Raw genomic sequence first — 27,292 nt, 5'->3', positions numbered from 1 at the left:
TTCATGATTTGATGCAGATGGAAGAAGAGACAAAGAAGACAGGGATAAAAATGGAAAAGCATAAGAGAGAAGAAAAGAGATTCAGCAGAGTAATCTTCAAGGAACAGGGATGATGAAAGATGTCCTTTCTTCCAGGAGAGAAAAGCAAAAATTAGACAATATGTTGGAGCTCTACAGTGGCACTCACTGTTTAAGAAGAGGAAGAAAAAAGATTGTCTGTTTTCAATGTCAAAGCAGCCGGCATCCAATCAGAAGGAACCAATAAAGGTTAAGAAAACAACCACCCTTCATGTTGGTATCACAGCAGACACCAAAAAGACCTATGGTTGATTTGGTCTCAGATTCAGGCGTGTGCATAACAGATAGTCTGTTTAGTCATTTCCTGTTGCCACTATAAACCTGTAATAAACCTACAGTAGGACTTTATGAATGAGCGAACAGCAATGCAGTGAGCATAGTTGATCATGATTTCTGATCACGATTTCCATAATGCTTATAGATATGCTAGAAAGAAGACAATGATGTCACTGGGTGGGTAACAATTCAGAGCATCAGTGTTTGAGCTGTTTTCTGTGTCTGGACTTCTAAAATCAGTTGGGTAAAAAGTAAAAAAAAGTGAGCATCAAAGCAAATTAGTCTAAAAAGATAGGACTACTCTAACCTGGCTACTAAGCCAAAATTGGCCATCTAAAGCGATCAGACAGGGCCAAACCAGTGACCCGCTTCTAAGCAGGTCATAAACAAAAACAGACACCAGGTAGATAATTGCCTGGTCACTGTTCCTGTCATGTGCTGTAGCAGACCAAAAAGATTCCATGGAAATGGTTCAATTCATTTCCAGGAAGTGTCTCGAAAAATACTCTAAGCTAACAGAGGCCCGAAACTTGACTGTTTGGATGCCAATCGCCAAACATTTCTGCTGGCTAATGGGAGAACCATTCTGCACTTGTTGTTCTGAGGCTAAACACCATTGGATTCCGTGGCAAAATAATTTCCCAAGCTGAACAACCAGGTCTTTGTAAGGGGAAGAGGGCATTCGAGGCAGGTCCCCCGTTATAATTGAACTTTTTTTGTTTTATTATTTAGAAATGAGAAACACTTGACCTTGTGGGCAGTCTCTGCCTCATATAGATTGCAATGATGCACTAGGCAAATAACCTGCTACAGCAGTGTTGCTGTAAGGGGTTGTAGGACGTTGAAAAGACGTGTAATATACATACTTTCCAGACGTTGAAGTTGGGTTCAATTTAGGTTCTGTATGAAAGATGAAAATGTGTATTTTCCTTATGTTTAAAATGCATATTTTCCAGGATGTTGAAACGGTATCTTTTCCTGACGTTGAAAAATATGTATTTTCCCGATGTTCCAAAAAATTGCCTGATTGCTTCTAAATTAAAGTTGAAAAGATGTAATTTATAGATGTCTATGATTGATTCAGATTTTGGACTGTACAAAAAAAAAAAAAAAAAAAAAAGACAACCAAAAAGGCATTAGTGTTGGTCTGTGCTTACTGACATATAGCCTACAGTTATTCCTGAGATTTAAGTTTATGAATGCCCATCTGTGTGGTAAGCCCACCACTTGTAAAACACACAAAAAAAATACATTTTGTCCAGACAGGAACAAAGAGAGACGTTGGCTCGTGCTTACTGGGGTGTAGTAGCCTGCCATGACATCCACAATGGAATTGTATGAATGGCCATTAGTAAAACAGGCCATTGCATAGGCTTTATTAGTCATAAATGCTCTGACTAATCAACTTGGCAATTTAAGCTCTGAATATCAGATATCCAACTTCATCAGGAGTTAGTGAGCCTATTTGCAATGTGTTTACACTGCGGGAAATGCAGAAGTATTTAATTTTTTTGCTATAACCAGCTTGTCAAACATTGACAGATACAAACTTGAAACTACTGATCATGTCAATGGGGTGAAACTCCTGGACAACAGTTGTACAGCTGTTTTTAGGATTGTTTGTCAACATGACAACGCATATTTGGATTTGATCGGGTGTCATTTAGGTTAGGCTATTTGATCGGGTGTCATTTAGGTTAGGCTATTTGATCGGGTGTCATTTAGGTTAGGCTATTTGATCGGGTGTCATTTAGGTTAGGCTATTTGATCGGGTGTCATTTAGGTTAGGCTATTTGATCGGGTGTCATTTAGGTTAGGCTATTTGATCGGGTGTCATTTAGGTTAGGCTATTTGATCGGGTGTCATTTAGGTTAGGCTATTTGATCGGGTGTCATTTAGGTTAGGCTATTTGATCGGGTGTCATTTAGGTTAGGCTATTTGATCAGAGAAACCTGCATGTAAAAACTGTCAGTCTCATTACATTGTCATACAATTTATCTACAGCCTGTAGGCTACAGAAAAGACCACATACTGTAACATATTCTATATTTGCTACACGATTTAATTAAGTCAAAAATTGACGTAATGTTGATGCAACACCGCATCGAGGGTTCTCTAGATGAGCACCCTGAAGAGGCACGCTTCAAATATGAGTTATAAATGTGAATAAAGTGAAAGGTGTAGCAACCCAGTGACATCCATGAAGAAATATATACTCTCCAGTTTAGATACTGTTGTTCACTCATTCATAAACTCAGTGCTTTGTCTTTCTTACGATCCCTAGAACTATCTTAATGTGTACAAAGTCAAAACAATAAATTAAATCAAAATGCACTGTAATTAACGTGCTTAAGATCACATTCCTCTGTTGAATAAAAACAAAACAAAAATCACACATGATTAACTTGCATCCATATCCCATTCCCCCCATTCTGACTCAGTTTGAAAAAACAAAAATTAACGCTTCCAAGAGATCCCACCTTCAAGCAAAAGTTTTGGTCATATAGAATTTGTGAGCATGTACTGTAGACTGACGGGTCTCACTAAGAGGAGTAACAATCCTTCAGGGTGCCAGAGAATCTAATACAACCAGTGTAGGGAACATTATGTGCACAAAGAACCTGACACCAAAGTAGACACTGCTCTCGCTTCTGAAAAATTGCCTATTTTTGTATTAGTAATCAGGTAACATTTCAACCCAACACTAAGTGAATTTGTTGAAGGGACAAACCAGATATACTGTAGTTTATTATCAACAAAACATAATTATACTATGTGTATGTCATGTGTATTATATGTCTAACCCCTCCAACCTTACTATCCTATCCCATCCCATCCCACCCCAGGCCTGGACCCACCCCCTGCTGTCACTGACAAAGACCAGATGTTTCATTAAAATAATAGTTCAGGATTTTGGCAATTAAAAGGTAGTTTTGCGAGCCAATGCTAACTAGCATTAGAGCAAAGACTGGAAGTCAACAAACTTCAAGTCATTGCGCTTCCTTCAAACTGCACGCAGAGACATAAAATGGTATCAACGGGTTCATCGGCAAAGGCCCCATTGCCAAAAACCCAAACTATCCATTTAAAGTAAAGGGATTTTTTTTTTAAAGAGAAAAAAAGGATAGCTAGCAACTCCATCTCCTTGAACTAGACTCATTTATTATGGATCAAATTAGACTGACTAAGATCCTGTCAGGATTTGGCCAGGGTTGTTCCGGTTTTTGGTCACTAGATGCCCCCATTGTGCCTTTTGACCTTTTGTTTTCCCTTGATCCCCATTATTATTTGCACCTGTGCCTGGTTTCCCCTGATTGTATTTAAACCCTTTGTATTCCTCTGTTCTTTGCTCTGTGTTTGTATGTTAGCACCCAGCCCTAGTACTCTGAGAACTCTTGTTGATCCTGGTGGACTCTCTTGTGGAATTCTGTTTTTTGTTCTTGTTTGTTTGTTTGTTTGAGTATCTTTTGAGGCTTTTTGTGCTTTACCTTCCACCTTGTGGATTTACCTTTTTTGTCTTGGAGGATTACCTTTGTTCTTGTAGGATTCCTTTTGAGGTTGTGGAGTTACATGTTTTCCTGAAGAACTTCACTTTTTACTTCATTAAATACACCGTCTCAAGTACTGCTGTGTCTGCCTCATCTTCTGGGTTCTGCCGACTATTCGTGGCTCAGTTGGTTAAGTGACTGTTTCTCACTCCGGAGACCCGGGTTCGTAACCGGGTCCTGACAGATCCTTTTAAAAAGGTTGCTTCTCTTTTTCTTAGAACAAACTGCAAAAGTGTTCTTCATTACAAGAAAAACAATTGGTTAGAAAAGTAGAGAACATGGGCTTGAAGAAGGAATCCTGGAAATAACATCCCAAAAAGATGAATGAAAGTGACTTTTGGTTGAACATAATCACACAGAATGTTTGCTAATTGTATGTTAGCAGATGCTGAAGTAACTGATAGGATACCATTCGCCCAAAAGTATCAATGTGACAGGTTAGAAGCTATTTTTAAGCCACACAACCACAACACTAATATAGGCTTAACCCATCAGTTTACTGGTTTTAAAGAACTAGAGAACTTAGTCCAATAAGTTAAAAGGACTGAACATGTAAAAAGAATAGCTCAAATATAATAATTATATAATATTATGAACTACCAGTAGAACCACATGTTCCCATTCACTTAAATAATTAAATCCAAATTGTTATTACAATCAATTATCTCCATAATAAAAGTTAAAGATTTGGATGCAACACATTAGATATAAAGACACAGTAAGAATCAAAATATTATAGATTTGTTTTATGTGGTGCCTTGTTCCTTTGTACACATAGTGCCCCTCATTTGATCTTTCATAGGGCTACAGTTTAAATCAGATTTCTGGCCAGACTTGATGCCAGTGTGTTTATGGTTTAACTCCTCATTTGTCAGTAGCATGCCATATTGTTTGGAATGACAACAACAATGCGAGTTGGATATGTCAGAAACAGACTGGCATCCAGTCTAGCTTCTGGCACCAAACATATGAAAAACTTCCAACATAGGCAATGGAGCCATTGTGAACAACCATTCAAGTAAAGTGTGCTTGAATCATGAACCCTCAAAGTGGATATCAGTATTCCGAAGATTAGTTTATGAAATCCTGCTGGACGATATGCTTTTAACACTACATACATGACCTCTAGCTACTGAAATACAACTGTAGAGACAAACGGAAAATATATCAAATGTCTCTTGAAAATTTGCTTCAATGTAGCAATTCATTATTGCACTTGAATGAGTCTGTAGATAACGTTACAATCTTAGCATAATGGCCCTTTGACTCAAGCAGAGTTGTGGACAGATGATCCATCCAGACGAAGCGATAATGTCTAAATCGGAACTTTGGATCCTCAATAAGTTCAGCTGGATCAGATGTTTCACTTTAAATTCACCTTTATTAGAGTATATAAAAATCTTACATGTGTAGTTTTAAGCGTATGAAAATCTCTGCTATGCATTTCAGAACAGAACACATGCTTATTTGTATGTTAAAGAGAAATATCTTAAAATATAGGGGGAAAAATAAATAAATCAGCCACAAGAGCATTATTGAGGTAGGGCACTGATGTTGGGTGATTAGGCAGTCGGCGTAACAATTCATCCCAAAGGCGTTCGATGGGGTTGAGGTCAGGGCTCTGTGCAGGCCAGTCGACTTCTTTCACACAGATCTAGACAAACCATTTCTGTGTGGACCTCGTTGTGCACAGGGGCAATGCCATGCTGAAACAAGAAAGGGCCTTCGCCAAACTTTTGCCACAAAGTTAGAAGCAGAGAATCGTATGCTGTAGCGTTAAGATTTCCCTTCACTGGGGCCATAGCCTGAACCATGACAAACAGCCCCAGACCACTATTCCTCCTCCACAAAACTTTACAGTTGGCACTATGCCGTCTCATTCAGGCAGGTAGCGTTCTCCTGGCATCCGCCAAACCCAGAGTTGTCCGTTAGACTGACAGATTGTGAACCGTGAGTCATCACGCCAGAGAACGAGTTTCCACTGCTTCCACTGAGCTTTACACCACTCCAGCCGACTTTTGGCATTGCACATGGTGATCTTAGGATGGTGTGCGGCTGCTCGGCCATAGAAACCCATTTCATAAGACTCCCGACTAACAGTTCTTCTGCTGACGTTGCTTCAAGAGGCAGTTTGGAATCTTGGTAATGAGTTGCAACCGAGGACAGACGATTTTTACACTCTACGCGCTTCAGCAATCCCGTTCTGTGAGCTTGTGTGGCTGCCACTTCACGGCTGAGCCGTTGTTGCTCCTAGGTTTCCACTTCACAATAAAAGCACTTACAGTTGACCGGGGCAGCTCAAGCAGGGCAGAAATTTGACAAACTGACTTGTTGGAAAGGCACCACATTGAAAGTCACTGAACTCTTCAGTAAGACCATGCTACTGCCAATGTTTGTCTATGGAGATTGCATGGCGATGTTCTCAATTTCATACATCTGTTAGCAATGGGTGTGGCTGAAATAGACAAATCCACAAATTTGAAGGGGTGTCCACAATGTAAAATACTTTTGTACTATATAGTGTAAGGGTCTCCATAGAAAACCCTCTATTTTGGGAACACTGTTTTGAGAGTTCTGTTAAAGCCTGATAATGTAGCATTTCCCTTCACAGGATCAGAGCGGCACTGGAGAAACTATTTTAGTTGCTCTAACTGCATTTGTCATCTTGGCTTTAAACCGTCAATGGACAAAAGGAAATCCCCCTTCCCCCTGTGAATTATATTTGGAGACAGGTCCACAATAATGGTAACCTGGTTTCTGGGATGAGTCAAAAACATCCAGTGGCCAAATTGATTAATATACCAACATATGTCAGCTCTCACATCACTGAATGTTGTAAATGTGCCTACTAACGATGAATGTCCAATAGAAAAGTAAAAACACTCAGTTAAGCTAAGTGGGTTTTTGATCCTGCAGCTCTTCTGAAGTTTTCAGCTATGGTTCTTAGTCTCTGGTGCAACTCATCACATAGCTCAGCACGGGAGCCAATCGAATGACGCCAGAGCTGACATGAACAACAGACTGATTGCAGTCTTGCTTAGGGCAAATCCCTTAGATAAGGGAAGCCTTGCATTCCCCCCCTCTTCCTGCCCCTGAATTCTAGCCAACTACATTCTATCTCCCACCCTCTCCCATTTGGTTCGTGTAGTACAAAGTGATCAATTTAGATTTTTTGTTTAACTGCAAAGTTTGACGTAGTTCAGGTCGAGAAGAGAGCGGTAAATGAACACCAACTTTATTTGAAACACAATGATATCTACAATCACACTCATGTCCTGTTATTGAGACCCGTCATGTGTGTGAATGCTAAAGGGTGATACAGTACCTTGAATAATCAGCCTGTTGGATTCTAAATGGTCTATAATTAAGCAATAAGGCCCGAGGTGGTGTGGTATATGGCCAATATACCACAGCTAAAGGCTGTTCTTATGCACAACGCAACGAGGAGTGCTAGAACACAGCCCTTAGCCGTGGTAGATTGGCCATATATCACAAACCCCTGAGGTGCCTTATTGCTATTATGAACTGATATCAACATAATTAGAGGAGTAAGAATAAATGGTATGTCATACCCATGGTATTCGGTCTGATATACCACGGCTTTCAGCCAATCAGCATTTAGGGCTTGAACCACCCAGTTTATAATACAGGATGACCATGTCCAAAACTGAGTAGTAAGTAAGGAAGCGTTAATTTCTCTTTTAAATGCCTGGTATGCTTTGCTTTTCAGTTGTGAACACACAACCACTGCCTTCTGTTGCTAGCCTATCACCTTCGAGAGAGATCCTAAAAATCATGCTGACCTGTAACTTTACATAGGACTAATTAAAAGATCACTAATCATAAAATGGGTCCTATGGTTAGTTTACAAATCAAATACAGGGACAGGTAATATTAAGCAAAGCATGCAGGTCTAAACATGTCTAAAGAAATCAAACTATTTAAAAGATATTCATAAATGTCCTAGCATTAAAACCAATCACCGCATGAAATACCTCAACAGTTTGCCAGTTTGTAGATAGGAAGCGATAGTGAGAACACTCAATGCCACAACAGTACGGCTATCCCAGGGAACGGGGCAGACTCTGCAGTGTCTATTCTCCCACTTTTCTAGGATTACTTGAAAAAATCAAGTCATTTCGAATTCAATGGCTGCAAAACATTGAGATGTGGAGGTTTCTGAGTCTTATTTGTTGACAGTACAAAAAAGAAGAGATCATACGTTTTTCTATTAAGTATTTTCTCTCTTCTCATTGCCACTTTCATAAGAGAAAATGTGACAGAAGATCAGATAATCAAAACAGATCTTACGGTATATCATAGAAATGGGTTAATACGGAAGGTGACATTCAAAAACAGAACAGGTTCTTTTATACAAGCAAAATATTTATAGCATTATAATGTTAGCATTATATACAGTTAAATAGTATGACCCTAGTGACTGCTCTACTCTGGACTTTTCTCTATCCACTACACTACCCAGAGTGATTCTCTATTCACTAAATCTACTGAGCTTACCCCCTGGAATAGCTCATTGTAAAACCCTAAAAGTGCTAGAGGCTCATGACAAGAAATTCAAAAGGAGAATCCAAAAAGTGAAATTAAATAAAGTTTGATGTTTTAGGTTCAAAACGATCTACGCATGTTTCTAGATATTTAAGGTTTTGATTGCGAATTATGCCATTTTTTCCCCACGTCAAAATCAAAATGGATAACTATTTGAATGAAACAAACACTAATTAATATTCATTGCCCTATGATGATGGTGAAGTAAAACCATACATTTAGGGTTCTACACCTGTTTTGCTAAGTCGTGCTTCTACACCTGCATTGCTTAGGCTGGGTTTCTGCACAGCCCTTTGAGATATCAGCTGATGTAAGAAGGGCTTTATAAATACATTTGATTTATATATTTGAATAAACCAGAACATTTGGCCTGAAATTCCCTAACAAGGAAGTTACCTTGCTGCACTTGCTGCTCCATGCATGTATTGTTGAAGAATATCTGTGAATAATGATACCAAGAGATTGGGTAAATGATCTGGAAAGATCATGTAAACGTTGATGGGAGAAAAAAAATAACTGAACCAACAATAGAAGACAACCAAGCTTCTGTGAGTAAGTATGCCGGCTGAGATATTCATGGTTTGTGCAGGATGATTCAACATGGATCAGGTCACAAGAAAAGCACCTGTCCAGAATAAATGGGCCACGGTCCTTGTCAATGTACTGCCACTGACAAACAACAAGAAAATAGGTCATCGTCTTAATACGTTGAACTTGAGTCTTGAGATGCAGAAAACACTATGATAGATGGTTGAACTATCATTTTTTTCTTAGAAAATGATCCTCTTTCAGATATTTGAGGTGGTTCAGGGACAAACCCACAAACAAGGACATGCTCCATGGCTTCAGTGATTTCACAAGAGAATGAAAATATTTCATTAAAATCACACATCTTGAGTGATAAGATGACGCAGACAGATATGGCAGCTCTGCTTCTAGCTCCTAAGCACAATTTTGCTACACCTACAATAACATTTGCTAAATATGTGTACAGTGGGACAAAAAAGTATTTAGTCAGCCACCAATTGTGCAAGTTCTCCCACTTAAAAAGATGAGGCCTGTAATTTTCATCATAGGTACACTTCAACCATGACAGACAAAATGAGAAAACAAAAACCAGAAAATCACATTGTAGGATTTTTAATGAATTTATTTGCAAATTATGGTGGAAAATAAATATTTGGTCACCTACAAACAAGCAAGATTTCTGGCTCTCACAGACCTGTAACTTCTTCTTTAAGAGGCTCCTCTGTCCTCCACTCGTTACCTGTATTAATAGCACCTGTTTGAACCGTATAAAAAGACACCTGTCCACAACCTCAGTCACACTCCAAACTCCACTATGTGCAAGACCAAAGAGCTGTCAAACGACAGCAGAAACAAAATTGTAGACCTGCACCAGGCTGGGAAGACTGAATCTGCAATAGGTAAGCAGCTTTGTTTGAAGAAATCAACTGTGGGAGGAATATTAGGAAATAGAAGACATACAAGACCAATGATAATCTCCCTCGATATGGGACTCCACGCAAGATCTCACCCCGTGGGGTCAAAATGATCACAAGAACTTTGAGCAGAACCACACGGGGGGAGCTGGAACCACACTGCAGAGAGCTGGGACCAAATTAACAAAGCCTACCATCAGTAACACACTACGCCGCCAGGGACTCAAATCCTGCAGTGCCAGACGTGTCCCCCTGCTTAAGCCAGTACATGTCCAGGCCCGTCTGAAGTTTGCTAGAGAGCATTTGGATGATCCAGAAGAAAATTGGGAGAATGTCATATGGTCAGATGAAACCAAAATATAACTTTTTGGTAAAAACTCAACTCGTCGTGTTTGGAGGACAAAGAATGCTGAGTTGAATCCAAAGAACACCATACCTACTGTGAAGCATGGGGGTGGAAACATCATGCTTTGGGGCTGTTTTTCTGCAAAGGGACTAGGATGACTGATCCGTGTAAAGGAAAGAATGAATGGGGCCATGTATTGTGAGATTTTAAGTGAAAACCTCCCGTCAGCAAGGGCATTGAAGATGAAACGTGGCTGGGTCTTTCAGCATGACAATGATCCCAAACACACCGGCCGGGCAACGAAGAAGTGGCTTCTTACGAAGCATTTCAAGGTCCTGGAGTGGCCTAGTCAGTCTCCAGATCTCAACCCCATAGAAACTCTTTGGAGGGAGTTGAAAGTCCATGTTGTCCAGCAACAGCCCCAAAACATCACTGCTCTAGAGGAGATCTGCATGGAGGAATGGGCCAAAATACCAGCAACAGTGTGTGAAAACCTTGTGAAGACTTACAGAAAACGTTTGACCTCTGTCATACTTATTTTCCACCATAATTTGCAAATAAATTCATTAAATATCCTAATGTGATTTGCTGGATTTTTTTTCTTCTCATTTTGTCTGTCATAGTTGAAGTGTACCTATGATGAAAATTACAGGCCTCTCTCATCTTTTTAAGTGGGAGAACTTGCACAATTGGTGGCTAACTAAATACTTTTTTGCCCCGCTGTATGTGACCAATAAAATTACATTTTATTTGATTTATATCAAGGTTATGGTCAACATACTTTGCTCTTTCTTCAAGGGAAGTCATTCTAGCTGCTCTTCATGTTGTGGAGGTTTGAGAAGCCTAATTTACTTAGCCTCCGAAGAAAATCATGCAGCACATTAATGCAGCGGTACTAAAGGTCAGTCTGAGAGGGGGCAATGGGCAGCAGACAGGAGCTCAGATGTCCAAGGAGAAGGTCATTCTAAGTTTAGGGCACAGCGACGACCAGTAGAGCAGCATAAAGCGGGAGGGAAAGAGTACTGGGGCAAAGTGACGAAGCAGAACAAACCCAGCGCAACAGTCATGATGGCGACTTCTGTGATTGGTAAAGGTTGAAATGTCCTCTTCAGAAGTGAGAAAGAGCTCTGTTTATGACAGTGAGAGATATGATACTAGAACTATGAATGATGTGTGCAGCAGCAGAAACAGGGGGATGAGTTTGACCAAGGAATATCAGATCAAATCAGTTTGATTAAGAACAAAAGCAAGTTTGAGCATTTTAGTAATTTTGAAATAAATAGTGTTAGCACAATGACTGGAAGTCTATGGGATCTGGTAGCATGCTGGAGATGCTGTGGCTCAACGATTGTGAATGTCACAGTGAAGAGAAAGAGGATGGGCTGTTCATGTATAGACAAGGGAACATTCTCAGAATGGAATCATCCTTGTGGAACTGTGCCATGTAACACAGTGACAGAGTGCCTCACTAATGGTGGTGGTTGGTACGGGAGGCATCCATTACTAGAGCATCAAAGAATGTGTGTGTGTGCGCGCGTTTGTCTGACAGTCACACCAGACAGCAGCTTAGACAAAGTATTTTGAGAGTAAGATAACAGGTTTAAAAGAGTTGTGCATTTAATAGTTCAATATTCTCCCTATTCTACAGAAAATTATTTTAAAAGGTAAACTTATAGTTGGTAACAGTGGGAAATTGCAATATTGCAGCATATGATTCATACAAATATTAATCTGCCTGACACAGACATAACTTCCAGAATTCAAAGGAAGCAGCTGCGGAAACCTGGCACAAATGGCACCAGTCTGTATTGGAATGTCTGTGTGCAACTAAGAGCTGTTTGCAGTAGCTAGAGCTGGCTGGTCAACTACAGGCCCAGTAACAACCTTATGTTTGTAGAAGCTATTTAAAGCTGAATGCATTTATGTAGCACTGCCATTTATATACTAGTAAGTAAACATCTGAACATAAAAAAATAAGAGATTTAGTAATGTTATATTTCATAAAACCAATATGCACATTTTGTTAAGCCTTCTTTGCATACAACTGGCTGGTGCTTCAATTACTATTAGGCTAGATTTACTCAAACTACAGCTGCCTTCAGCAGCATAGAAATCACCAGTCAAATGTGTTTCCATTGCAGTTTTGTCAGCTCCCTCTGGGTACTGAGAGCAGATAGTGAAGCAACCACTAAGCACAGGACAAAATGGCTCTATTCAAAATAGTTTTTCCAAAGCAAAAAATAAAAGCTGGTTTCATATAGATTAGCCTATATTTTATAACTTGTTTGCTTGCTATTGGTCAAAACCTTTGGCCTTTTGAAGCACCATAGGGCAATAGAAGATTGCAGGGAACAAAAATGAAGACAACTAACAATACTTTTAAAAGGCTTTAAATAATTTTAATTTCACCTATAATTTCTTAATACGTCACTGCTTAGAGGGCAATGTTTTTGAATTTGAGAATGTATAGTAAAGAAAAATGAAAATCTGTTGCCATGAGCCTCCTGTCTAGTTTGCCTTTTTCTTACATACTCTAGAATAGTGGACCATCAGAATCAACATGAGCTACAGCTGTCAAAGGAAACAACTTTGTGACAAACAGTAACTCAAACAGCTGCACAGTAGCATTTCTAGGACCTTTAGGGAAAAACAAACAGCTTTCAAAATTGTTCAGAGGCTAGTGACCATATGCACATTTCATCATAATGAATAGAATTAAAATATTCTAGAAGTGATCGTTTTCCACCCACTGAAATTGTCACCAGTGATTATAAATGCCATAGACCACCAACCCCTTAACCCAATACAAAGCGGTTTCCATTTTTTAACCTGGGTTAACAATATTACCATAACAATATTGTCTAAATCTGTTCTACAATGCTTGTTGGAATTTGGGTTTGTACGACTATAATTTATACTACGTTTGGTTAGGTCGTAACTCTACACGATGAGAATTGAGAATCCTAAAAATTGTCATAGCGCCTGCCAGAAATTAAAATACAATTCACCTCAATGAAGTATGGCATAACTCACTGTATGTCAGCTGAAATAAGGAGTAGAGTACCCTATAGTCACCTAAAAGAGAGATTACATTTCACTAGCTCAGGGATGTAGAACTCAAATTCTCAAGTCCTACAGTGTCATGCTGGTTTTTGTTTCTCCCTGGCAATAAAAGTAGTTTCTTCCTGATCAGAAAGGTTTTTGTAAAAGTGATATAGTAAACCCAGGTAGTGGTAGAAATTAAAATATAAACATGGCATATAAACTCACTGGTGTTTCTGGTTTAAGGTGTGTGCGTTGGGGTTTTAACGGACAGATGAAAAAGGTATAGGCTACAGGTTGTCCCACAGATGACACGAAGAGGGTACTGTAACTAATCCACCTATTTCTGCCTTAAATGTTGATCTATCCTTCAGGGTGAATCCTTCCAACACTTGCTAAGAATTTTGGGGAGCAAAAACATTCCCTTGAGTGAATCGGACTATGCATGTTTGTGAGAAATTTGTCCTTGAGACAGATAAAAAGGTATAATCAATTTAAACAGACAATGATTATCATTTAGTAACTAATTTAAAATATGCTGTGAAATAATTAGATCCCTGTCAAATTGAGGCAGTCTCTGCGGTCTGCTGTCAACAATGTGTCTTGCCCACACTAACAGATGTGTATTTGTCAAGGATTCAATACTGCTCTTGTAGAAGTTAATGGTTCTAGTATCTGTCGACCTAAACACGATGGCACTTGGTCATACAATGAGGAGCACCCTAAAACTGTTGGTAAAGCACTATTTGCAGGGCATGGTGGTGGCCTTGACTAAATGTATGCACTAACATTCAGTACGTACAGTGCATTCAGACCCCTTGACTACTTCCACATTGTTACGTTTAAGCCTTATTCTGAAATTGATTACATCATTTTTCCCCCTTATCAATCTACACACAATATCCCATAATGACAAAGCAAAAACAACTTCAGGGGAAAAAAAACACGAAAATATTTAGACTCTTTACGCAGTACTTTGTTGAAACACCTTTGGCAGTGATTACAGCCTCGAGTCGTCTTGGGTATGACGCTACAAGCTTGGCACACCAGTCTTTGGGGAGTTTATTCCATTCTCCTTTGCAGATACTCTCAAGCTCCGTCAGGTTGGATGGGGAGCATCGCTGCACAGCTATTTTCAGGTCTATCCAGAGATGTTTGATCGGGTTCAAGTCCGGGCTCTGGCTGGGCCACTCAAGCACATTCAGAGACTTGTTCTGAAGCCACTCCTGCATTATCTTGGCTGTGTGCTTAGGGTCATTGTCCTGTTGGAAAGTGAACCTTCGCCCCAGTCTGAGTTCCTGAGTGCTTTGGAGCAGGTTTTAATCAAGGATCGCTCTGTACTTTGCTCCGTTCATCTTTCCCTTGATCCTGACTCGTCTCCCAGTCCCTGAAAAACATCCCCACAGAATGATGCTACCACCACCAAGCTTCACTGTCAGGATGGTGCCAGATTTCCTCCAGACGTGACGCTTGGCATTCAGGGCAAAGAGTTCTATCGTGTTTCTCATGGTCAGAGTCCTTTAGGTGCTTTTTGTACAAACTCCAAGCGGGCTGTTCCTTTTACTGAGGAGTGGCTTCCGTCTAGCCACTCTACCATAGAGGCCTGATTGGTGAAGTCCTGCAGAGATGGTTGTTCTTCTGGAAGATTCTCCCATCTCCACAGAGGAAATCTGGAGCTCTGGCAGAGTGACAATCGGGTTCTTGGTCACCTCCCTGACCAAGGCTCTTCTCCCCCAATTGCTCAGTTTTACTGGGCGGCCAGCTCTAGGAAGAGTCTTGGTGGTCCCAAACATCTTCCATTTAAGAACGATGGAGGCTTTTGCACTGACATACCCTGTTAACTGTGGGACCTTATATAGACAGGTTTGTGCCTTTCCAAATCCTGTTCAATCAATTGAATTTACTTCAATCAAGTTGTAGAAACATCAAGGACGATCAATGGAAACCGGATGCACCTAAGCTCAATTGAGTCTCATAGCAAAGGGTCTGAAAACTTAGGTAAATAAGGTATTGTTTTTTTATTTGTAATAAATTAGCAAATTTCAAAAAAAATGTTTTTTTTTGCTTTGTCATTATGGGGTATTATTTAGAAAAAGAATGTAACGTAACAAAATGTGGAAAAAGCGAAGGGGTCTGAATACTTTCCGAATGCACCCAGAACTTCATTGAGCATCTGACCCATGACGCGAGACATTAGTTCTGGTTTAACTGAGATTAGGCAGCGTCTAACCCACAGAATAATTGACAGAAGAGCAAATGTAGGCCTATATTAAAAATCCATCAGTGTTATACCATGCCTTCTAAAATAATCTCTCTCCTCTTTGAGACTGTTCATTTTACATCCGTCATTTGTGGGAAACTGCAGATATAGCCTACCCTCAATAAAACGTTTGATTGGGCACCTTTGTTTCAGATCACAATATGAACCCATTTACTTGCAAGGAGATAAAGTAGCTGGCACGGAGAGCGTTTTTAGAAGCACATCCACAGTATGGCGAGCAGAGCTTCATCTGTATCTATTTTAATCATGTCTAACACAGACCTTTCAAGCCCTGCTAGTTGTGAGGGATTGTGCAAGTATTGAGTCATAGTCCAATTCCTCTCAGGTATATCAAATGCACTCAATCAAAACACAAAACAGGACTGGCAGTGTAGGACTGTGTAGTTCACGTCAGGTAAACGACTTATCAGCTCTCTGGAACTTTGGGCACATGCGCTGAATGGCTGGAGTAGTTTCTGTGTGTTGTCTGATATCACCCAACAAGCCTTTTTCAAACAGCAACAGCTTCTATCCTTTGTCAAATCATAGGAGCTGCTGCACAGCATATAATTGTATTCTCTATTTCTATTAAGAAAGGTTGCAAATTTATCTTGGATTATGCATTTAATGTTTCAACCAATCTGCTGACAAGAACAAATGGGAGTAATTAATACTACAGTATTCATACTTTTTTGTCAGTGTGTCCCTCTCCATATTTCTCGCTCTCCATTTACCTGCATGCACTGCATCAGCCCTTTATAGTGATGGGAGACCAGGCTGGCTACATCCTGATATGATAAACAAATTCTCAACTAGATGTTTTTTTATTTATGACAAATGGTCAGAAAAGGACTAGATAGGTGAAACCAGTTTGTTATGTGGCGTTTCTGCCACATTGCCTAAAAGTTTATCCGATCCAATCATTTCACATTGTTTGGTTCAACGAGGACAGAAACTCATTAAGGGGTTTTGGGACATCATTTGATGTGTTTTCAGTGTCATCTCCGAGCAAGTAAAAAAGATTTTAAAAACACATTTTTACCTCCATTTTGTTCAAATCTACCAGGAATTGTCCATTTCTCCTCTTCAGGTTCGTAATGAGGAAATGTGCATTTGGTCAGGCGCGACAGCTATAGAAAAACACTTACCAAAGCAAACGTGAACAAAGAGACAGTAATGCTATATTAATTTCTACAAATAATAATCTACAGTTTAAACATATCAAAATAATTTGCAGATGGTAAAGTTTATCAACCTGGGTCACATTTGCAGGAAAACTCCACCAAAAACAATAGAGGTATCACAAATATTTTCCCCTGAAAAGACACCGCTCCATGATCAGACTGTGACTAGTGCAGGAGGGAGAGATTCTCACACACCAGTTTATAGACTAAGGTATTCATCCCTGGCCCAGAAGAGCTACTGGGTATGTAGGTATTCATCCCTGGCCCAGAAGAGCTACTGGGTATGTAGGTATTCATCCCTGGCCCAGAAGAGCTACTGGGTATGTAGGCTTTTGTTCCAGCCCTGAACACACACATTAAGTTCAGGTAATCATTGTCCAAACAGAAGACCATGATTAATTGAGTCAGGTGTGTACAGGTCTGGAACAAAAGCCTGCACCCTCCCGTACCTCTCCAGGAATAGAGTTAGAATCCCTTGGAGTAGGGAGTGTTGTGACGTCAGATGGCCCAAATTGAGGAACAGCAGTGGATTTGCGGAGCAACATGTTGGGATTCAGCATAAATTTATCAGGAATTGTATTATTGTTCTCCATTTATCTGGAAACATCCATCCTTCCAAAGACATGTTGTTCTGCTTTCCTTGTCTGGTTGCTACAGTAACAGGACTCACACGGAGGAGGAAATCTCAGCAACACATTACTTGTCATAGGCGTAATTTCAGGGTAACTACTAACTAAGGGTATAACTCCTGTAATTACCTTGTAACAAAGTCAAAGTACAGGCAGCTAGATTTCTTACCTTTATTAATCAAGTTTTGAAAAAAAAAAAAAAGTTCTAAACACAGCATATCTGCACATAAATAACTTGTTTCAGGGTAAGAACATATGTTATTCCACTGGTAGTCCCTGTGCAGTTATTCTACTTCATTATCTATCCAGAGAACCTAAGAACCATTCCCAAAAAATCCACACCAATTTCCAAAGTTTGAACATGGAGCACAGTGTCAACTGTCCTAAAAATTAAAAAAAAGCACAGCTTGTTCAGGTTTTGATGGAGTCCTCCTGTAAATGTGTAGGTATAGGAGATTTTGGGTGTTACAGTGAGGGGTAGACAGAGCACACAGGGGGTGCAGTAGCACGACTTACTCAGCTTTCGCCCCCTGAATCAGGAGAGCGTTGACACAGTCCAAACTGCCTGCACGGGCAGCCTTATGGATGGGTGTCTCACCCACATAGTCCTGAGAAAGAGAGGGAGGTTATAGAGAAAGAGAAGGAAAGAAATACGTTACACACTGCATTTACACAAACTGAAGCAGTTGCTCACATTGGTTTCTTGTGCTGCAATAATATGCAACAGGTTAGCCTCCCCCCTCTCATTTCCCTTAGAGCAGTGTCTGGTGAGGTCTGCCAGACACCAGAGTAAAGTTCTCCAGAGGCAGAGTGAACTCTTCACCCCAGCTGCAAGGCGGGCCACACGGCTGTAGAGTATCACGCATGAGAGAAAGAGAGAAGGCAGTAGAGAGAGAGGGAGAGAGATGTAGAAGGCTGTGGCAAGACCGAGCATTTTTTATTAAATAGATCCCTCCTCCATGAGAGAGAAAGTGAGGGAGGAGCTGAAAGAGTGGTAAAGAGAGAGATTGAGTGTTTTTCCAACATATCCCTCCTCCATCCATAACCGCTGTTCTTCACATCCAGAGAATGTAGGCCATTTGACATGCTGTAGTGGTGACCCACCCTGCACCTCATCCCTGGGTGGCTCTATTCATTCCATACAAGGGAGGGGTTAAAAGAGGGTGATGGGTTTAATGAAGGGGAAACTGTATGGCCATTTTTGAAATGGGTGTTGACATTTTTAATGTAAGCTGTATTAAAGCTCTATTAGAAATAACAGTAACATTATGCAGCAAGCCAAGAGTAGAGGTAGAGTTATGCCATCATGACCTACTATTCAGATGTTTCTGAGTGGTGCAGTGAAGCGTCAGATGGTCAGTGAAAATGTGTGCACACAAGACAGGAGTGTAAACAAAATAACATGTCAGAAGAACAAACACCAATGACATCAAGTCTAAATAAAAACAATATTGTCCATTCATATGTAGATAAGCGTACGTGTGCACACACAGACTAGTGGTTTTCTGTCAGTCATTAATAGAACAGCACGGAGATAAAAGCAGGCTCGCTGGGGCTCGTAACAAACACGGGGTTGAAGAGGTTTTATAGATGTAATAACAACCATAGCCACAAAACAGAATGGATATCTTTCCTCTTAAAATATACAGTACCAGTCAAAAATTTGGACACCAACTCCTTCAAGGGTTTTTCTTTACTTTTACTATTTTCTACATTGTAGAATAATAGTGAAGACATCAAAACTATGAAATAACACATACGGAATCACGTAGCAACAAAAAAAAAATGTATATTTGAGATAGTAGCCACCCTTTGTCTTGATGACAGCTTTGCACACCCTTGGCATTCTCTCACTGTAACGGCGTTCTTCGTTTGTCAAAAGAGAGTCGGACCGAAATGCAGCGTGGTGGTTACTCATGTCTTTAATGAAAAAAGCGACATGAAATAACTATACAAATACAAATCAACAAACGGAACGTGAAACCTAATAACAGCCTATCTGGTGAAACTACACAGAGACAGGAACAATCACCCACGAAATACACAGTGAAACCCAGGCTACCTAAATACGGTTCCCAATCAGAGACAACGAGAATCACCTGACTGATTGAGAACCGCCTCAGGCAGCCAAGCCTATACAACACCCCTACTCAGCCGCGATCCCAAATACTACAAACCCCAATACGAAAATACAATATAACATAACCCCATGTCACACCCTGGCCTGAACAAATAATAAAGAAAACACAAAATACTAAGACCAAGGCGTGACACTCACCCAGCTTCATAGGGTAGTCACCTGGAATGCACTTCAACTAACAGGTGTAACCTTGTTAAACATGACATGTGGAATTTCTTTCCTTCTTAATGCGTTTGAGCCAATCAGTTTTGTTGTGACATGGGTGGTATACAGAAGATTTGATTAAAGACCAAGTCCATATTATGGCAAAAACAGCTGACATAAGCAAAGAGAAACGACAGTCCATCATTACTTTAAGACATGAAGGTCAGTCAATCAGGAACATTTCTAGAACTTCGAAAATGTCTTCAAGTGCAGTCGCAAAAAACAATCAAGTGCTATGATGAAACTGGCTCTCATAAGGACTGCCACAGAAAAAAACCCAGTTACCTCTGCTGCAGAGGATACGTTCATTAGTTACCAGCCTCAGAAATTGCAGCCCAAACAAATGCCTCAGAGTTCAAGTAACAGACAGTCTCCTCTGAACAGTTGATGTTGAGATGTGAGTCAGGCCTTCGTGGTTGAATTGCTGCAAAGAAACCACTACTGAAGGACACCAATAATAAGAAGACTTGCTTGGGCCAAAGAAACCCAGCAATGGACATTAGACCGGTGGAAATGTGTCCTTTAGTCTGATGTGTCCAAATGTTTGATTTTTGGATTCCAACCGCCGTGTCTTTGTGAGATGCAGAGTAGGTGAACGGATGATCTCTGCATGTGTGGTTCCCACCGTGAAGCATGGAGGAGGTGCTTTGCTGGTGACACTGTGATTTATTTAGAATTCAAGGCACACTTAACCAGCATGGCTATCACAGCATTCTGCAGCGATAAGCCATCCCATCTGGTTTGCACTTAGTGGACTATCATTTTTTTCCCCAACAGGACAATGACACAATACACCTCTAGGCTATGTAAGGGCTATTTGACCAAGAAGGAGACTGATGGAGTGCTGCATCAGATGACCTGGCATCCACAATCAAACAACCTCAACCCAATTGAGATGGTTTGGGATGAACATTGGGGTTGGGGACCGCAGAGTGAAGGAAAAACATATGTGGGTACTCATTTAAGACTGTTGGAAAAGCATTCCAGGTGACGCTGGTTGAGAGAATGCCAAGAGTGTAAAAAGCTGTCAAGGCAAAGTGTGGCTACTTTGAAGAATCTCAAATATATTGGGATGTGTTTAACATTTTTATGGTTACTACATGATTCCATGTGTTATTTCATAGTTTTGATGTCTTCACTATTATTCTACAATGTAGAAAATAGTTTAAAAAATAAAGAAAAACCCTTGAATGAGTAGGTGTGTCCAAACTTTTGACTGATAGTGTAAGTTCAATCTAATTGTGTAACTGGTACCTATTCAGATGGGTCAAGGGTCAGGTGGCCCAAAGATAGGATGATCCCTTTGATTGGATCAGTCCGAGCTCAGCCCCTCTCACAAACACTGGCTGCTGTCATTTTTACTACGTCTGTTCCCCTTTTCCTACTGTGTGTGTGTGTGTGTGTGTGTGTGTGTGTGTGTGTGTGTGTGTGTGTGTGTGTGTGTGTGTGTGTGCATCCATGTGCACTGTACCTGTCTGTTGATGTCGGCGCCAGCTTGCAGCAGCCACAGCAGGCATTCTGGGTGGCCCCCAAACGCAGCGATGTGAGTGGGTGTCTGAGCAAACCTTGTGGTCACCGCGTTGACCCCACAGCCCACCTGCACCAGATGCATCACACACTCCAACTGAGAAGAGACAGAAATATATACAGTTGCACACACACACACACACAGTTGAAGTCAGAAGTTTACATACACCTTAGCCGAATACATTTAAACTCAGTTTTTCACAATTCCTGACATTTAATCCTTGTACAAATTCCCAGTCTTAGGTCAGTTAGGATCACCACTTTATTTTAAGAATGTTAAATGTCAGAATAATAGTAGAGAGAATGATTTATTTCAGCTTTTATTTATTTCATCACATTCCCAGTGGATCAGAAGTTTACATAAACTCAATTAGTATTTGGTAGCATTGCCTATAAATTGTTTGATTGGGTCAAACGTTTCAGGTAGCCTTCCACAAGCTTCCCACAATAAGTTGGGTGAATTTTGGCCAATTCCTCCTGACAGAGCTGGTGTAACTGAGTCAGGTTTGTAGGCCTCCTTGCTCGCACAAGCTTTTTCAATTCTGCCCACAAATATTCTATAGGATTGAGGTCAGGGATTTGTGATGGCCACTCCAATACCTTTACTTTGTTGTCCTTAAGCCATTTTGCAACAACTTTGGAAGTATGCTTGGGGTCATTGTCCATTTGGAAAACCCATTTGTGACCAAGCTTTAACTTCCTGACGGATGTCTTGAGATGGTGCTTCAATATATTCACATAATTTCCCCTCCTCATGATGCCATCTATTTTGTGAAGTGCACCAATCCCTCCTGCAGCAAAGCACCCCCATAACATGATGCTGCCACCCCCGTGCTTCACACTTTGGATGGTGTTCTTCGGCTTGCAAGCCTCCCCCTTTTTCCTCCAAACATAACGATGGTCATTATGGCCTAACAGTTCTATTTTTGTTTCATCAGACCAGAGGACATTTCTCCAAAAAGTACAATCTACATCCCCATGTGCAGTTGCAAACAGTAGTCTGGCTTTTTTATGGCGGTTTCGGAGCAGTGGCTTCTTTCTTGCTGGGCGGCCTTTCAGGCTGTCAATATAGGACTCGTTTTACTGTGGATATAGATACTTTTGTACCCGTTTCCTCCAGCATCTTCACAAGGTCATTTGCTGTTGTTCTGGGATTGAATTGCACTTTTCTCACCAAAGTACATTAATCTCCAGGAGACAGAACGCGTCTCCTTCCTGTGCGATATGGCAGCTGCGTGGTCCCATCGTGTTTATACTTGCGTACTATTGTTTGTACAGATGAACGTGGTACCTTCATGAGTTGGGAAATTGCTCCCAAGGATGAACCAGACTTGTAAAGGTCTACAATTCGTTTTCTGAGGTCTTGGCTGATTTTTTGATTTTCTCATGTGGTCAAGCAAAGAGGCACTGAGTATGAAGGTAGGCCTTGAAATACATCCACAGGTATATCTCCAATTGAGTCAAATGATGTCAATAAGCCTATCAGAAGTTTCTAAAGCCATGACATCATTTTCTAGAATTTTCCAGGCTGTTTAAAGGCACAGTCAAAGTAGTGTATGTAAACTTCTGACCCACTGGAATTTTGATACAGTGAATTAGAAGGGAAATAATCGGTTGGTAAACAATTGTTGGAAAAATGACTTGTGTCATGCACAAAGTACATGTCCTAACAGACTTGCCAAAACTATAGTTTGTTAAACAGGAAATTTGTGGAGTGGTTGAAACACTTATGTTGGAGTCATTAAAACTAGTTTATGTAAACTTCCAATACAGTGTGTCAAAGCCCCCTGTTGTGTCTATCCTGCTGTGAGGAAATGCACAGGCATCAAGCAAAACAGTATAGTGAATAAATACAAAAGAAAAGGCCTACAGTATCAGTATTTCCTGTCATCAAATACCTCCCTGTAGTTATTTTACAACCGGTACAAATCACACTAGGCTGGGGTGGTATCCAGATTGTCATACCGACCTTCAGCCATACATGGATATTTGGTAATACCGCCACTGAACACAAGGGACGCTATTTTCAAACACCACTTAGACCTTTTTAATACGAAGGTTAGCAATGCTAACAAGGCTCTTGATCCACGAGGCGATTTTCTGCTGTTACTGGCAAGCGAAGCTTTGATTTTCAAAGACACTAACCACTTAGCTAGATAGCTAACTAGCAACTAATTTAGCACACCAAATGCACAACTGCAGAGCATTTAGCAAATTTTAAACAGTTAACTTAATAGTTATAAGAAATCTTAGCTGGCAAACATTTAGTTGTGAATTCCATTCTGTAACTAGATCACCTGGCTCGCGCTGCACAACAGCGAGTGAGTCACAAGGCTCCGGTATCTCATTGTTTCAAGCACACAACAAACACCATGTGAACGGGTACTACCGGTAAACTTCATAATGGAAAATGATGTGACCGGTGAAATGAAGAAGGCAATCTTCTTAATCTCTGAACATATTGCACAAGTTGACTGCAGGTATTTACTTTAAAAGTAGCTTCAACATTCAAATGTAGATCAAAATGTAAAAAATTGTTAACGGTATTGAAAAAACATTTGTAGTTATTTCCAAATACTCCGGTATATGGTATACCGCCAAAGCCTAAATCAGACCCAGTTAACCACCACCAGGGCAATATAATCATGCATCAATCCAAATAACTATATCACATTTACATTTGTGTAATGTATCTTATCCAGAGTGACTTACAGTAGTGAGTACAAACATTTTTGTACTGGTCCCTCGTGGGAATCGAACCCACAACCCTAGTGTTGCAAGCACCATGCTCTACCAACAGCCTCATGGGACCTGCCATCTCATTTGGTGTTAAACCAACCTATAAAGGGTGTTTTTAATGGTTTTATTTTGTTAATTCAAACTATTTGACATGTCAAATAGTGGGGGGGGGATTACCTTACCCCTATGCAAATACAGTCTGACCCTCCGTGAGAGTGGCTTGATCAAACATATTTTTTTTGCAGCAGTAGTAACAGTGCTGTAGCAGGACATTTATTAGACAAGGATGTAACCTGGAAGTTGGCCATGTTCCATTTTGTTTGTATATTGTTTTTGTGCAAGTTAGTTTTTTATGATCAACACAAGTGAGAAAACTATGCTTCTCACAACCACAAACTGCCTTGTGTTCAGTCATTGAGTCAGGCAGAAAATGCCTCGGGCTATTTGTAAAACCCTGCTCTAACAGTAACAGGATACAGTAACAGTGTGAATAACTCAGTAGCACAGAGGAGAGTCAACAGATGACTCGATTTCAGTAAATGCCTGAGGCTGAGCTAGCATACTGTCACTAACCAGGCAGGGACAGGGAAATAGAGGGCAGAATGTGTTGTTCTCAGTGTGTGCTGAAAATAGATTGACAAATTATACAGTGTAGCTATTGTACTTTCACTTCTCTCAAATCGATCAGCATTCAGTCAGTGATGAGGCTGATTTGTGCAGCAAGTGGCACAGCGGTCTAAGGCACTGCGTCCCAGTGCCAGAGGCGTCACTACAGACACCCTGGTTCGAATCCAGGCTGTATCACAACCGGCAGTGATTGGCAGTCCCATAGGGCGGCGCACATTTGGCTTATAGCGTCGTCCGGGTTTGGCCGGTATTGTAAATAAGAATTTGGTCTTTAACTGACTTAAATAAATAAAAAAACATGGGGAGAAAAAAAACATTTATAATGTTCCTCTTAGTTAAACAATCAGGTAGGCTGGAGTGGAGCTCACCCCGTCCTTCGGTTGACTTGTTTACAATGTGTATGTATACACTTACACATGGGAAGGAGTCCTGTGTGCTTACAAAACGCCTTTTGGCGCGTTACAGGTTATTGGTTTTCCAACGCAACCAATAAACACAATCGAGCCCGCCACACTGTAACCGGTGCACATATCAAAGAAACCACACTTACCGAGTTAAACTTAGACACAGGTGTTCGGAGCATGCTAGATAGCTAATTAGTACAGGTGGTCACCTCTTGGCTTCCATCTGTTTTCTGTAAACAAGCGCTGTAAACGTGGAGATATGCCCACGTTATCAAGGTGTGTATCAAATTGTTATTTCTGGCTAATATGAATGATACGGTCCCTATGCTTCCAACCCCGTACCGCAAGAGACACATGTTAATGTTCAGACCGAACCGTGTCAGGGAGGGAGGGACCTTAACAAAACTCCCCCCGAAGACGCCTTCATCCAATGACTTGTGTAATCTAATCGAACTAAGTAATGATCAAGGGCTAGCTAGCTAGCGTTACCTAGATATTTATAATTCAGTCAGTCAGTCTTAAAATGGCAGCTGGAAACCGGCCAAAGATGGTTAGAAACTCTGTGCCTCGGCCTTTTCATTTCTTGGTAATAAACAAAAAATCCCATTACCTTTCCAAAATGAGCAGCCCAATGTATGGGTGTCCAGCCATAGAAAGAGTCCTCCACTGCTAGGTCCGCCGGGTTTGAGGTGCACTGAAGCAGCAAGCACAACGCACCGATATCTCCATCCCTGCACGCCCGGTGGAGTGGGAAGCGAACGTTCAGAACCTCTTCACTTGAAAATCCCGACTGAATGCCCACCGACATTATCAAACTAATATAAAATACTATTTTAGCAAGGTACCGGTAAACGCAGTCGCCTGTTTCCAAATGTAATTATTGTGGTAATGCTTCTTTGAGTGCCTTTTCACTAAGGCACCGTCACCCTGCTTGCTTGCAACATTGAGCACACAGAGACAGTGATGAGGCTCGAGTTTCTTGTCCAATGCACTGAGAATAAAACTTGAAGCGACTTGCAAATTCAGGAATGGAGTTTTGTACGCATGACTCGGCACTAAATTCACACCTTATTATCTGATACACGTAATAGAAATACGGCCAATCTCTGCCTGTATCCTAGGCTATTATACCTGCAAAACGTCAACAAACCCAGCCGATCTACTTACAATTGGATGCATGACTCTTTGCAATTAGATTGCACAAAAACATCTGCCTAAATAACTTTTTATTTCAACAATGAAACATAAGATTGGGTTACATATTGTAGTCTACGATTCACAAAATAAGCTCAGATAGTCTACTACTCAGTATGAACATTTTTAAAACAATGGATTGTAGTAGCCTATATTCAGCTAAGGTAGGTCAAAACATCCACATATACCAGTCGGGCTATTTTGACTGTGATTTCAGTATGTGCATGGTTTATGCATAAATACGTGTAACACTTCCTGCTAAGGAAAACTTTTATCCTACTTACTATTACTGTGGCCAAGCTCAGTGGTTCCCAAGCTGTGGAGTGCGCGAGGAGATCAGCAGTATTCCTCTTCTCATGTCAGTCATTTCATACATTAGAGAGCTATTTATAACTTCTCAGAAATGTCCAGATCAACTAGCCCATGTCAGCAAACGTTATTTCGCTAGTTTTTTTAGCCCATTGATTTTGTTGTAACGCTTGAGTCACTCAAATATAATAAAACATTGGGGGTCACCAGTTTACAAGGACACATGGGTGTCTAATCACGGCCAGATGTTTTATTTTTTAAATCTTTATTTAACTAGGCAAGTTAAGAACAAATTATTATTTACAATGAAGGCCAAACCCTAACCCGGACGACACTTGACCAATTGTGCGCCACCCTGTGGGATAGCCGGTTATGATAGTGACGCCTCTAGCGCTCTAGCAGTGCCTTAGACCGCTGCGCCATTCGGGAGCCCACATGAACACATAAGACATGGCAAAATGTCTATAATTGCAGGAAATTTGCTTTAAAATGGTGAAAAAAAAGTATCCATCCTATGGCAAAATGTATTGAATTGCAGAAAATAAGCCTTAAACATGCTAAATGTTATCTCCACCAACGAGGTGTGTGAACAGTTACAAACAGACTTCTGCCCATAGAAATAGACCTGGCGCGCGCGCAGAAGGGCGGGGCGCGGGATGTTCGCCAATGCTGGAATAGTGGCCTGAGTGAAAACGTTTGGGAACTCCTGGCCTACTACCAAAAATACTGGTGATTAACTATACCCTCTTCTATTCAATTCAAAGGGCTTTATTGGCA

The 27,292-nt window shown here is 40.6% G+C and overlaps 1 protein-coding gene across 1 annotated transcript in view; it reads right to left on the bottom strand.

The window, feature by feature from the left end:
* Positions 1-25,995, bottom strand: part of LOC118386178 (ankyrin repeat domain-containing protein 10-like) — a 31,225-nt gene extending 5,230 nt beyond the window's left edge. The window contains exons 1-3 of the mRNA XM_035773682.2: positions 25,623-25,995; positions 21,187-21,339; positions 17,888-17,979 (exon numbers count right to left, since the gene is read on the bottom strand). Coding sequence (XP_035629575.1) covers positions 17,888-17,979; positions 21,187-21,339; positions 25,623-25,820 — 443 coding nt within the window. The 5' untranslated portion in view covers positions 25,821-25,995. The remainder of the gene's footprint in view (positions 1-17,887; positions 17,980-21,186; positions 21,340-25,622) is intronic.
* Between the last annotated feature and the right edge of the window lie 1,297 nt (positions 25,996-27,292).

Source organism: Oncorhynchus keta, chromosome 7, assembly GCF_023373465.1.
Source record: "Oncorhynchus keta strain PuntledgeMale-10-30-2019 chromosome 7, Oket_V2, whole genome shotgun sequence".
NCBI lineage: Eukaryota > Metazoa > Chordata > Actinopteri > Salmoniformes > Salmonidae > Oncorhynchus > Oncorhynchus keta.
The sequence above is the reverse complement of the archived record's forward strand: the minus strand, read 5'-3'. Positions and strand labels throughout refer to the sequence as shown.